Source organism: Astatotilapia calliptera, chromosome 15, assembly GCF_900246225.1.
Source record: "Astatotilapia calliptera chromosome 15, fAstCal1.2, whole genome shotgun sequence".
Classification (NCBI taxonomy): domain Eukaryota; kingdom Metazoa; phylum Chordata; class Actinopteri; order Cichliformes; family Cichlidae; genus Astatotilapia; species Astatotilapia calliptera.
In genome coordinates, this window is record NC_039316.1 from 38,237,284 (window position 1) to 38,251,758 (window position 14,475).

At 42.1% G+C, this 14,475-nt stretch overlaps 1 protein-coding gene across 2 annotated transcripts in view; it reads right to left on the reverse strand.

The window, feature by feature from the left end:
* Positions 1–319: 319 nt before the first annotated feature.
* apc2 (APC regulator of WNT signaling pathway 2) overlaps positions 320–14,475 on the reverse strand; it is a 46,359-nt gene continuing 32,203 nt past the window's right edge. For both annotated transcript variants that reach the window (XM_026194173.1, XM_026194174.1), the window contains 7 exons: positions 12,298–12,396; positions 11,749–12,154; positions 11,338–11,436; positions 10,551–10,690; positions 10,046–10,240; positions 9,639–9,853; positions 320–9,043 (listed from right to left, as the gene is read on the reverse strand). In XM_026194173.1, coding sequence (XP_026049958.1) covers positions 3,532–9,043; positions 9,639–9,853; positions 10,046–10,240; positions 10,551–10,690; positions 11,338–11,436; positions 11,749–12,154; positions 12,298–12,396 — 6,666 coding nt within the window. In that variant the 3' untranslated portion in view covers positions 320–3,531. The remainder of the gene's footprint in view (positions 9,044–9,638; positions 9,854–10,045; positions 10,241–10,550; positions 10,691–11,337; positions 11,437–11,748; positions 12,155–12,297; positions 12,397–14,475) is intronic.

The following is a 14,475-nucleotide window of genomic DNA, read 5'->3' on the forward strand; positions in this document are numbered from 1 at the left end:
AAACGCATTAAGCTTTTAATCATCTTTGGAAAATTGCTGCTTTTCACAGTGTAACCATACTTTTTTAATACATAGTTTGGGAGATTTTGTTTACAAGTTACATTTTGTATGCAATAAAACTGCCATCAGAAGAGGGCAGCACTTTACCAGAACATTTTAGTGTTGGGTCCAAATAAAGTGAAATCCGTATAAGAAAGCTCCTACCGGCTATAAAGACACACTAACCAGTGAAACCTGACATTTGCTCAAAGCAAATTACTACTTGTTACGACTCCGGCGGTGTGGACACCCCTGACTGGACAGAACGTCGACACAGCTGTTTAAGGAAACACATCACTTTTTATTGAATGAAGACATTTAAAATGACATACGTCTGTTTTGCACGTTACCATGATACCTCTGGAGCCTTGTTCATGCTCACGATGCTTCGACCAAGTTCACAGTTAGGTTCAGACCTGCATTAAACTTGTCTCCAGTCACGCATAAACAAGGCACCAGCAGAGACTCAGATGGTATTTGTCTCCCTGCTCGTCTTGTTCACACCTCATTCAGTCTGGATGGGGCTGCTAATGTGATTCTGCACCCTAAATCTGTCTTTTGAGTGTCAAACACTCAGCTAGTTTCCTCTCAGGTCTACAGTTACAAGCTCAAAAGGTTTTCACTGGATGTTCAGAAATATTTTAATCATTATGTTTGAATATTTTTCCCTGGTTAGGAAAGCTCAGATCAGATTTCTTTTTTTAACCGATTTATTATTGATTAATATTCTACTTATTTACTCAATTACTTGTTAGGTCTACATCATAAAAGAGTGAAAAATATCAAATGAAGATTAAATGTTATGTCAGAACAGGTAATTTTTTTTACATCTTATTGATGTGACTTTTCTTCCTTTGCTTTTTCATGGGGAATATGTCAAGCTAAGGATTTAACAGGTTATTTGATTTTTCTGGTTTGCTAAGTGATAAAGTAGCAAACAGCTGCACCTCTTAACTGCTCTCCTAACAGTTTAAAAGACTAAAACACTGTGACTTTCTCAGCTTTGTTGAACCACACTACTGTAATCATGTGCGCAGTGTTCTGCAGATGTTTTCAGTTACTTCTTCCAGAGCTTTGCACAAAATCCAATCGTGTTTGACACTCAAGAGATAGATTTCTGTAGTGAATCACTTTTAAAACTTTAAATTGGTGTTGGGACTTGAAAGGATTGCATTCGGAAGCTTCTTGGGTTTTATTGAAACATGCTTTGAGAACACAGTAAGGAATTATGTTTTTTTAAATTACCGGCCCCCTTAACGTAGACTAACTTTCATCCCATTCAGCTCAGCGGGCACACATGAAAGAGTGATGGTACAATTACAGAGAATATTCATCGTCTTTGTATTTTCCACCTATCACTACTTTTACAGCAATACAGTTAAGCGGATATTAACACATTATAAAGACTTCCAGAAGATGACTTCTGTGAGAACGCACGTCTGTCCACTCAAAGCCCGACCATCAGTGAAGTAGCAAACAGTACCTGAATCTAGTAGCAAACACAACGTCAGAGGCATGGAGTCGCTTTGCTCATCTATGCTGACAGCTTATATCTTTATAGGTTTTTGCAGCACAACAATACAGATGGCAGGTAACGCTGTTGTCGGGCTTTGGAGAGTATATTAACACTGAATATTATTCAGTGTCCACAATGTTAACAGGTGTGTGTATACAGTCAGTGAATATATTAGCATGCTGTCAGGGAGCGACACCAAGGCTCTTCTACCCACCACGGAGCTGTAGTATATCTGCATATTTACAATACTGATTAAGACACATTAAGAGAACTGGAAAGAGTGAAATCGTTCAGAATCTGCTGATGCTTTCTGTGGAAGATGCTGTAATATTTCTGCATGTTTGGGTCATTGCAATTTTCAAATGACAGAGTAGAACTGTTTTATGGAAATGCTCAATTTAAACTGCTATAATTCATTGCTGTAGAGTAAAAGTTTTGTATAGCAATATACATTCAGACATTCACTAAACACATGTGCAATCTGACTCGACAGCTGCGGCATGATGTCTGCATTTATGATGCTAATAGATTGTCAGAAAGGTGTTAATGGTATTGTTCACTGTCAAGGTCATAATGGATAGTTCTTATATTTTGCCCCTCTAAGCGAATGGACAAAATGTTAGGAAGATTAACCAACATTTCACTTGAAATAAACATAATTATCACCTTTGTGTTAATGTAAAAAAAATCTGAAAATGTGTGGTATAGCTGTTGTGCAAGACTGGACAAAAATATGTTTGGTGGATTTTTAAGGTGTGAACAAGAAGTTCTGAGAATAGGACCAAGAAAATCATTTCGATTTACACTTCTGACTTTCTGTCCAAGCTCATCTTTTTGGGCATGTCCAGATAGCGTCTAATGTGGCTTTATTTGAATGATTATGTGGAAGTCCTGTCCTCGTGCACTTGGTGAGAACATTCAGTGGAAATGACTTGAAATGTTGTGCATCAAAAAGCAGGACTTTTAGAGAGATCTAAAAATGATGACCATGAATGTGAGACTGACCAATTGTAAATCAGGAAAGGTTTGTGAATTCTTTTTGGACCTTTTTAAAAGTAACTTTTTGATCACACCTTGTATATTCATGTTGTCGAGTAAGCACGCCCAAAACCTCAACATATTCATTTTCACTTTCATTTTGGTATCCAGATTTTTCAGTTTTGTACTAGTTACATTTTTATCATTTAACGCATTACAAAGGATGCCTTTGAAAAGACAACAATGCGTTGAGTTTTCAAAAAACATCCACAAAGTGTATACACACATCAGGAAATTAATAAAATAGGAAAATTCACAGAAATACAAGTGTAATATTGATCGAGAACAGCGATTTGGGGGAAAAAAGTGCATTTGAGCAACTGGTTTCCTCGGAAATGTGGAAAACCTACTGGGCTCTGTATGTAACAGGAAAGGCTAACATCATATTCAGCTGAGCATGGAAGGAGGACTCCAAGCGATGATGTATTTATGTAAAAAATACTTTACATGTTAGTGTATTTATGTCAGTAAGAGTCTGTCAACAGTCTGCCACAGTTTGAACCTTTTTATGTAGAAGTCCAACCAAGTGATCATTCAAAAGTTTGCATAATATTGGTCTTTTTAATCGATTGTGTCCAAGAAACTGATGATATACGTGCTGAAATTTCTAATTTCTACTAGGCAATGATTATTCTACAAATACAAAAAAAAGGAGTACAAAAATGCACGTTCTCTTCATGTGAGATTTTCCTTAGAAGTGCAATAACTGACAGTTATTGGTGGTTTGTTCAGGTCAAACTTGCCTCAATGCATACATCCAACTTTGTATGAATGGTAGAAGGAAGCCATAATCAATTGCTCAGAGAAAAACTTTGATTCCAGTGAATGGTTTAAATAAGGGTCAATACCCGAGGTATGGGGACCAGCACACTCCTCATCTGTCCATCTGAGTGCTGGGTCATCTGTATCAACCAATAATCCACCAAATACCCCATGGCTCACTTTTTCCCCCCTGACTTCTCAATTATTGTCCCTACTTGGTTCTGGCTGTCTTGTAGACAGCATGTCATGGGGCTGGGGATGTAATTAAATGGAGTGACTCGTGCAGCCTTGCTTGGGGATCCCTGTCGGAAAGTCACAACTCCACCCATGTGGCTATCTGCTGTTCCAGTGGAGATGGTGCTCCTCAGAGAGCCTTCGGAATCTCCTTCCTGGAGGTTACTCCCAGAGGTGGCACTAATCTTTCTGAGGAGGGCCAGTCTTGCTACTTCCTCAGAGATCACTGGAGCTGTTTCGACTGTAGGTGAGGTACTTGAGTTGGTCTTGTTATTTGATAAATCTTCTGTCTGGACGGTTGCATCACTTGTCTTGCGGGATGCAAGTAGAATGGTTGGCAGTTTTCCTGGAAGAGCTGGTGGCTTTGGCTTTTCTCCATCAGGAGAAGGCACCAGAGGTAATGCATTTGCTGGCAGAGTACTCTTCAAGATTTGAGGTACATCTTCATCCCTGATCCTCCTCCAGGTAACTCCATCTTTTAGACGAGATGCGGACCTCTGCCCTTTCTTCTTGGTATCATCCTCACTCTTCGCTCTTCCACTTGAATCAGATGAAGAGGAGCGGAGGGAAGAACGACTGGTCACTCGGCTCAGTATGTTTATGCTTGGTGATGAGGCATGACGTTTAAAGGTGTCCTTGTCTTGCTGCTGCCTGAGTCCAGAAAGTCTTCCAGGTCCATTTCGCTGAGCCACCCTGCAGGGGCTTTCAGAGCTTGTTCTCCTAGCTGAGCGTCTTGAAGATAGGTCCCTTTCACTGGATGTTGCTCTTGATAGAGTTGCTGTCTGCTTGTGAAGGCCGGTGTTTGGCCTCTGGATTTGTTGTTTTTGATCTGGATCTTTTACTTGCACCCTTCTTGGGGGTTGCACAGCAGCCTTAAGTTCCTGACATCGGGATGAGCACAAGAAGACAGCTGAAGCTCCAGGAACTGCTCTGCGAGGTGATCCATTCTGAGATCCTGGTGTATTGCGAGCAGAGCTGTCACGTCTCAACATGGTCTTTGATTCCTTAATGAAAGTTAGCTGTCTCAAGAATCCATTGCGATCAGACTCACTGCCACTTGAATGGACAGAAGTCATCCTAACGAGATCAAACCGATTTGCTGGTACCACCCTTTTCCCATTGACCTGATTTGTTTGTCTACCAGTTGTTTGGTTTGTTACCAGTGGGGACAATGGTCTGGGTTGCCTGACAGAATTTTGCATGAAAGGAATTCGGACAGGAGACTTTTGAGTTTTAGGTGGTGGGGATTTCTCATTTTGATTCACAACAGGAGAGCGTCCTTTTCTTTCAGGAGGACTAGTAGCTGGTGGGCTACTAGCTGGTGTAGCATTCTTTTTCTGGATGGATTTGTTAGTCTGAGCTGGAGAAGTTATCTTCTTCTGTGACTGTTTGGATGGTGTTGAGCTCTGCGATGATCCAGAAGATGAGCTTTTTGGTATTCTTGGAGGTGGGGTAGAGCTCCTCTTTGGCAAAGACAGTTCCATATCCTGGGGGTGGCCTAGCCGGTGAAGGCTCTTTGATCTGTGCTGCGCTAGGTTTGGATTCTTTGGAGCATCTGTTTTGGTTGGTACTTTTCTGGGAGGTGGTCTTTGTGATGGAGCCGTCTCTTTTTTCGGTGTATAAATCACTGTCCTGCCTCTGAAAACCACTGGTAAGTTTGGAACTGGCTTGCGCTGTGCAAAGTCTAAAGGTTTATTTGCCTTTTTGTCCTTAGCAAACTTTCTTTCTTTGGGTGTAAAGCTGGATGTTGACATGAATGACAGGACCGACTCAGTCTCTTCAGAGGACGGGTCTTGAGACTTTGAAGCTTGTAGTCCAGTGACCACACAGTTAGCACCTTCTTGTATGGCTCTCCATTCAACACTATTGAGGTCTGACTCTTTATCCCATGCCATGTCATCACTATCTATTTCCTCATCCACGTCCCACCCACCAGAAACCTTGTGTTTTTGTTTTTGAGTATTTTCTGCTTTCTTTTTCCTGGCAGCCAACTTCCTTCTCTGTTTGGGCATGGCAGATGTTATGCACTTTTGAAGGAGATCGTCCTCTGAATCCATGCTGACAGAGCTTGGCGAGCTTTGCTCTTCGTATTGGCAGTGAATGTTCACTGGCTTTGTTTGCTGTACTATGTTCACTGCTTTATTGTGTCTGTTCTTGTACCATATTTGTTGGGCTTTTGATTTATGATCATCATATTCAGCATCACTCAGTGAACTGAGAGAGGAGCTGAGTGAATAACAAGCCATTGATTCATCTTTTATCAGATTCTGTTTTATCCTGTGAAACCCTCTGGACTTTGCTTGGGAATTATCTGACCGGCCAATATTTGTCATGCTTCGGGAAAGATTGCTTTTGCATGGTTCTCTGAAATGTTTTCGATTCATGACCTCATTGTCATTGTCATAGAAGCTGTTGCTGTCCTCTGAAGACAATGTTGGTTGTCGGTACATTTTATTTCCTTTTTGTGAACCCATATTGATGTTACTTTCTGTGTTTTGCTTAATGACAGGCAGTTCCAGTTTTCTGATGGGGCCTTGATCTTGTCTCCTTCTTTGTTGTTTAGGAGACTGTTCACGATTTTTTTGGTTTGCCACTCTATCAGCTACCTCTTTGCTCTGCATCAGCACCTTCTGAGTGGGAACGACATGTCTGGTTGTTCTGCTCATTTGTATCTCAGGTGAGTAGTTCATCCGGTTGGGTTTGTGGAAATGTGAGAATATTCGCAAGTCTTCAATCCTCTTTGCCTCATCGTTCTGTTTGTTCATCCCTTTAGCTGTGCAGTCTTTAGCCCCCCTCTCCCTCACTGGATATTGCAGTGTTTCATCACTCAAAGATGTCGTGCTTGAGAAGTTGACAGGTGTTCCTTCTGCTGAATCAGTAAAAGATGAATCATCAAATTTTAAGTCTTTTTGAGGGATGACAATTCTTCTCCCGGGACACATTTGGGTTTTGCCATTTGGGAGCATCATGTAAACTGGAAGATGAATTGGTTTTCGGCCCTGGGAGTTCAGAATATGAGGAGGGATCGTGGTCATCAGGCAAGGTTTTACTTTTCTCAACTTTGATGGCATTGCTGAGTTGATGCATTCCTTTAAGATTTCTATGTCATCATCTGAATTGCCCTCACTGTATCGCTCCCCATTGTCATGTCCTTGCTCATCCTCCTCAGGGTTGTCGTTTTGCTGGAGCAGGGGAGTTAATTTGAGCTCTACATCTTTCTGTATGTAGTGCTCGTGTAGAGGTAGAGCACTTAAACTGGAAGCACAAGAGAAGTTCTCGGTGGGTTTTTCCACAGTAAAGTAGATCATTGTGTCCAAATCAGGAGGAAGGTTAAACCTCTCCTTAGAGTCTGCAATCTCCATGAACTTCCGCAGACTGCTTTCCCATTGCCCTGCTATTCCTGTCATCTGTGTTTCTGGCCCATTGGGCTCAACACAACATGGAGTTTTACTTCGACTGGGAGGCATGGTTTGCCCTGGGCTATCAGGAAGATCACTTGGGCTTATTGTTCCATCAATCATTTCACTGCATGGATCACTCTGAATTGAGCTGGCAATGGAAGGAGACTCAAAGCTACCCAGTGAACTGACCGAGCTACAGCGACTCATTACCAGGGGTGTCTCATGGATGTAGTTCTCAGATGAACTAGAAGGTGATCGGTCTTCAAGTATGGCAGGTGAAGCTCCTCTTAGGAACACTTTTTCCCTTTTGGCTGGACAGGGGATCTCAATGGGATTTGTCTCTTTGCTTGGGAAGGTTTTTGAATCAGTCATTAGCAGTTGACTGTCACTCAGATCCTCCAAGGTTTCATCCTCTTCAACTCTCTTCACCATTTCTCCATCTTCCACTTCAATTATTTCTAATGATGAGTCACTTTCCAGTTCATTTTCACTTTGCCCATCCAGAGCTCCATCGCCTGAGGAGAGGGAGGACAGCGAGCTACAGCGAGAGAAGCAGATTGGGGTATTTTCCACAGAATATTTCTGGACTGTCTCCATCGTTCCGATGGTTGGGCTTCGGGTTGAAGTGATTGGAGAAAATTTTGCAATACTCCCTCCTGTCATCACAGTAGGTACCCATGCTTGCCGCCTCATTGCTTGGGCAGCCTGGACATTGATAGCAGTCTTTGCTACACCAAATTTGGCTACACTCTGAATGAGAGGGACCTGTTGATAAGTAGGAGAAAGTTTTATTGAAGTCATGCTGACATCAGAGGACACTTTAGTGGATGCACTAACTGGTGTTTGTACAGGTGGATCTTGGTTCTTTTCTGTGTTTGCATTGCTGAGCTCTAGAACTTTTACATTTTTGTTTTCAGCAGAATCTCTCTCTGGAATTTCTTGCTGGCTACTCTCAATCAGGGCAGCAGGTCCTACATTAATATACTCTTGATGGGCCACTTTCAGGTCGAGCTGATTGGGTCGTTGCTGTTGCATCATTAGAGCTTTTGGTGAAGGGCGCATCTGGTCTTTGCTTCCGCAGTATCCATCACTGGTGCTGCCGCTGTTCAGACTATCTGTTGATACACTAGTATGGGCAGTTTTGAGGCGCAAGAGGGCATGGGCTCTGCTGAGCCGCTCCCTGTGGGCTAAGCTGCTTGTATCAGAGAGACGGCAGGGGGAACATGACTTTGCCCGGGCTTCATTGAGTTCATCCAGTCCATAAGGCCAGTCTGCCAGGTGGTCCTCAGAGCTTAGGCTTAAACTGTCCTCTGAGGATGTGTGCATGGTGATGTCCTCCACTAACCTGTCAATCTTGGCAACTGTGTTGGTGATCTTTTCTGCTAGCTTCTCTGCAGCAGCAGAGACCACATCATCAGGAGAAGCATGTTTCTTCTCGACAGTCTGAGGCGGGTCTACGTCTCGCTCAGGCTCACTATCCCTCTTGCGAAGCTGGTTTTGCAGGAGGTTAGAGTTGGTGAGAAACATGGACAGCATGGAGAAACTCCCAGTGTCCAGGCTACTTGAGATGTTTGGAGCCTCATCATCATCAAAACAACCGGAATCAGATGCGTAATCCTTTGCCAAACTCTCGATGTAACGTAGTGGCTTGTTGAGGGTCAGGTGTTTGGGGCTCTGTTTCTCAAGGGTATCAAAGGTTTCTGCGAGATGTTTGGCATCCAACTCTGCCTCCAGAGCTTTCTGCTTCCTCATGTAGAGTGAGGGCATGCAAGACCCGGGGGATACAACCGCAGTGTCCTTATATTTAAGCGGTCGATTGGTTAGGAGGTTCCTTAAAGCTGCAGCGCTGCCCATGGCTATCATCTTGTGCTTGGAGTGGATAAGATTGCGCAGCATGCTAACTGCCCCGAGGTCCCACAGCAGCTCCTGGTCTTTTGGGCTTCTGGCCGAAAGGTTCCAAAGAGTCCCGCAGGCGTTGCTTACTATGGTCAGGCTGTGGGAGCGCAGGTGCTGCAGCAGAGTCTGGAGGCAGTTGTGGTCCCTGAGGATTTGCCTGCGAAGAAAGAAAGAATGTAGAAGGCACTTTAATAACTTTGCTATATACAACTGAAAAATCCCTCTTTTGTAGTTGTAGGTTTTTATGTTTAGTTCAGATTATGTTATTTTATACTACTGTATGGTTTCTGATCATATATCTGGTGAACATCACATTGTATCTCCTTTCTAATGCATCAACGTAATGTAATACAACAATGTCTGAATAAAATCTGATACTTTTTTCTACAAATGTCTCCAAATTTATTTTAATATAATACAGGAATAGGAGGAAGGGATCTAAAAAAAACAGTGAATAGAAATCGAATTACAATAGAGCCCCGTTTTTAGGGGAAAATCTGCATAGTTTATTAATATCCTGTTGCTGCGGCTTCTGTGCCAGCTCCTCTGTGACATCATACAGATCCACGAATAAAAAAAGTGTTAACCTGAGCACTGAGAGCAGTCTGAAGTCTAAGCAATTAGCTCACTGGGATTACTTGTACATATGCTCATGTTTAAAGTTTTTACATGAAACGTTTATCATGAACATGGAATAATTGTTGTCTGGGAACGTTAGATGAGGGTGAAACCTCTGAGTCTCATGAGCACACCTATAGTCTTCTCGTGTGGCAACCAGACTGGACACATTTCGAAGGATTCCTCCGCCGCTCTCGATGATGGCAAGTGAGTTGGTCTGACAGCGATACGTCAGTGTGCTGACCAGGAAGCCCAAAGCGCCATCCACTGAACAGATTGCTACCTTGTTGTCGATACTGTGAGCGGACAGGTTCCACAGAGCGCTCAGAAGACTCTTCAACGTTGACTCCTGCAGAACCAAAAAACACAAAAACAGGTTTCTTAGGTATGACAAGGAAAAATGGTAAAAAAACGAAAAGAAAAAAGCTTAAACTTTAAAAGTTGTAATAAATTCTGTTTCATTCTGTTCCTCCAGATTATTCTCTATGATCTTCCAAAATAAAAGCTTCTCCTTCTCTGGGGGGAGATTTGTTTTCATTACCTTGGTGGCCTGCAGCGCGCAGGTCATCAGTGCAGACACACAGCCGATGTCTCGGAGGACTTTCTTACTGCTGATGTCAGCCCTCCAGGACAAGTTCCTCAGGATACTGGAGACCACCTGATGGAGCTCCTCACTGTCGGAGGCCAGCTGGGCCACCAAAGCCTGGAGACAGCTCTTCTTCGAACACAGAGTGGCCTGCAGGAGTAAAATGAATGTATTACTGTAGTGGATCAGTAAAAAGGGCTGAGCCAGATTTAAATGATGCTACTGTCAAAGTAAAGCAAGTAAAAATGATCAGAGAAAATAATAAATTAAAAAGAAAATTTAAGATTTATTTATTTATTGTGTTGACAGCAAAACTATCTGTCCTGATCAGACTTCTGTTGGGACTTTTAAATTAAAGTGATCATTCTTAAAAAGGCAGATTAAGGGAGTGCAGGTGTGAGTGGGGTGCTGCTATTGTTGCACTGCTGTCAGTTAACCTCCTCACAGTGCCTTTCTGTACCTTGTTGACGACATCCCCGAAGGTGAGATTGGTCAAAGCCATCCCTGCATAGCGACGCAAAGCCATGTTGATGGGGTCGTTCTGCATGCCGTACATTTCCTGGTCCAGGTGGATCAGATCTGCCACCACCTGCAGACCGCCTGAAAGAAATAAAAAACAAACTCATGTGAAAATACCGAAACACATACTACAAATCAAAGCTCTGTTGTAGCAAAGATAAACCAAAGTATTTTTAAACTTGATACTTTACTGGAGTCATTCCCAAACTTTGGCCCAAATTCAAATCTTAAATTCTTCCAAAACTCCTTCTAACCTTTACTTTGTCTTAACGTCTTTTATTACTTTTGCCACGCGACAGCCACTGCTCTACTGTGACTCCCCCAATGATGAGACATAAAACAGAATTTATATTCCATGGCTTTATTAAATATGTTTGCTATTTAAAATATAAATATTTTGTGGTAATTGTAAAATAAATTCCAAAATTGAATAATAAAAAAATCATAGGGGGTCATATGTTGAGTTTCTCTCTGTATGTATTATTGTAGGGTCTACCTTACAATATAAAGCGCCCTGAGGTGACTGTTGTTGTGATTTGGTGCTGTATAAATAAAATTGAATTAAATTGAATTGAAATAGCTGAAAAACACATTAAAAATAAAACAGATCAAATATCAAATCTATGCATTACAGGAAATAACTGATACTTTCACTGTATAAGTGCAATCGGGCATAAAAACGAAAGCGTCAAAGAAACTGCAAACTGGTCCTTTGGTGTCAAACAAACCTAATTCGTTCATGGCTCGTCGAAACTCCTCTTCGAAGGAGAGCTTCATGATGGCGCACATGGCCTGACAGATTTGAGGGTCCACGGGTTCAGGGATATCTGTGGAGAAAAACAAGATGTTTAACTTAATCCACATAAGTTTGCGTTATTTTGAACATGTCGTTTTGGTTTCATCAGATTTACTGGAACTTGGATCACTGGTGGTTTTGTCTGTATCTATAGATTTATAGATTTTTGTCCTCTACTGTAGGATACAACTAATGTAACATGTAAGTTTGTTTATCTTTAACTGTACAAAAGATGGATGTAGGTGTTGTGATGTCACCCACCAGTTAGTGAACCCCGTTATGTTTTTTTGCTCGGGTTCTGATGTTCAGGTTTTTTTTGTTTGTTTTTTTAAACATGGCTCACCTGTGGTTCTGGTTCCCCCTGGTGAAGGTGTCCCGGCGTGGCTCTCGATCCAGTCCCAGCCACTGTCGCAGTAGGTCCGGATCTGCTCCAGCATGTGCAGGACCTTCATCTCCCGGCGGGCTTGGCCCTCATCCTGCTGTGAGTAAATGATGTTGTGGAGGGCAGCGCTTGCTCTGGACCTGGCCTCACGGCTGCAGCCTGTTGTGGTACCACCCGCTGCTGTCTCACCAGGACCGCTGCCTCCGTCCGGGCCTTCATGCAGAATCTGGACCAGAAGGGGGACGCAGCCAGACTTTCTCATGGCAATGCAGCTGTCCTGAGAGCTGGAGAGAGCCAGTAGAGTCCGGGACATCTCCTCCTTATCTCTGTTAGCCAGCATGGAGAGCAACCAGAAGACCATCTCCACCTGCGGAGGAAACATCAGTAACGATCTTATCCACTTCCACCAGCCATAGTTACAAACTATACAATGACAGGGTACGCTTTTGTAAGTTTCACTCTATAAGTACAATGTTGTAGACATTAATTGAGTTTTTGGTGTGTTGTTACCTTGCTACCACCGTCTGCAGCTTCTGTTCCTGCTGCTGTGGCTGATGATGAGCTGCTGTTCTCTGGTTCTCCAGCAGGGGGCTTCTCGGCACCAGAGAGCTGCACACAGAAAGACAGAAGAAGAAAAATGCATAAAGATGGTATCTTTGACCTACTTCTAGTCTGATCTCCACCTTTCGCATATACAGCTATACTTTTTGATTTTTTAAATTAATTTCCTTTATCATTATTTAGAAAAAATAAATTATATTTTCAGTTCAGTTTTATTTTTATCATTAACATTATGGGAGATGTTTACCTCAAACAAACCTGTTCAGAACAGGTACTACAATAAACATGGAAGCAGGTGATAAATCTGCAGGTGATAATTTCACATTTTTATTCATGTACAGTAAATATTTGTATACATTTAATTTTAATTTAAGTTATTTATAATAATCATCTTGGTGTGGACACATTGATCGTTGTTTCATATGAAGAAAAATTTGTCTCAAAAATGTTACAAATGCGTTTGGTATGATCCACAAATGTACACAAAGATTCATAAGTGCGTGTTTCAATTCACACAAAAATATAAAGCAATATGAACACATGTAAAACTATTTTACAAATGCATATACCCAAACCTGAATAAATGCTGATCATTTATAATTTATAAATTCATCTTCACAAGTCAGATAATTTTCTCTTTCAAAATGTTTTCTGTGCATACAAATGTCTAAAAAGGTAAAATCCCTCTTGCTCACTTACAGAACCTTAACAACGTGTGCACGAATCGCCTGATATGCACAAATCACATCACATCCCCATGTGGGGTTTTGAGACAAAGTTCACGCTGTCAACAGATCCACAAGTGAAAGCTTCTGTAAAACTGAGACATCTGGGCTTTATCTGTTTTCCTGCGTTTTTCCAAATAAAGCGAGTGTGTCTTCTAAATAAATAGAGCAACTCGTCACCCCTCTTCTTGGAAAAATACATTTACCAATTACAGGCACACGGTGGGCTGTAAATGTTAATATATGGTTTAAATAAGCTGCTGACACATGCTGATGTGTTCAGGATTAGTCATTAGGCTAACATGAATGTTATAATAAGAAAAGCCATTTGTGTAAGACCCTGCTATTCAAACCTCGTGTTTATGTGGAGCAGCCAAGCTGTATGACATGGAGGTTGGCCTTAAAGGAGGAGGAGCTAAAACAGCTGGTTTCAGACAGGGAATGAACTGAAGGGCTGCAGTAAGCTCAGTAGAGCTAAATAAGGATTATTTTGAACCTTGAATCATGCAAAGCTACTCTAGTAGAGTCCAAGAATTAAAAGATTTGCAAGACAGAGATAAGCAGAATGGGCTGAATATCGGCCAGTGTATCAATGTCAAACTCTATTATTAATGCTCTACGAACCGATTAAAATATTCTACACATCTGCAGAATTTATAGTGAGATTTCTTAGGAAACACTAGACAGAGGACATGTGGATGATGTAGGATCTTTGATGTCTTTACTGTGAAATGTTCATTTAAGAGCCCGTATCACAATCTTCTTGCATCCATTTGTTCTAATTTCTTTGTGAGGACCTTTATTTCCTAAGAGCTTCCCCTAAACCAGAGCATGAACCCTAAAACCAGGTCTGACCCTTCACACCTGAGTCCGCTGAAGGTCTGTCCAGCAGTGAAAACCAGACCCTCCTCACCAGGTCTAAACCTCACACTGGTCCTCACACAGATAGACATCCACTCACAAACACACAGCTTCATTTGGATTCACAGACTGAAACCTTCAGAGACTCCCATCAAAGACCCCCCCCCTTTCATCCCATCACCATGGTAACGCCTAGGGGTGTGATGTGTGAGCCAAAGACTGTCTACAGACAAAGAGGTGTGTGTGTGTGTGTGTGTGTGTGTGTGTGTGTGTGTGTGTGTGTTAATCTCTTTTTTCCTCCTGAATATTTTTCCGTCCTCCAGTTGGACAGACTGAATCTTTGGCTCGGATCCAAACATCCTCCAACACGAGCAGCTGCAACGTGACGAGAAAATGGCGGACAGCATGCGGCGGAGATAAAACATGATCACTTTCATTCACTATGAGGGAGGACGACCACCTCTAGCAAGACTAAAACACATAAACACTCAAACACTATTTTGAAACCTTTCAGCCTTAGACCGGCCATCCAGGTGCTGCA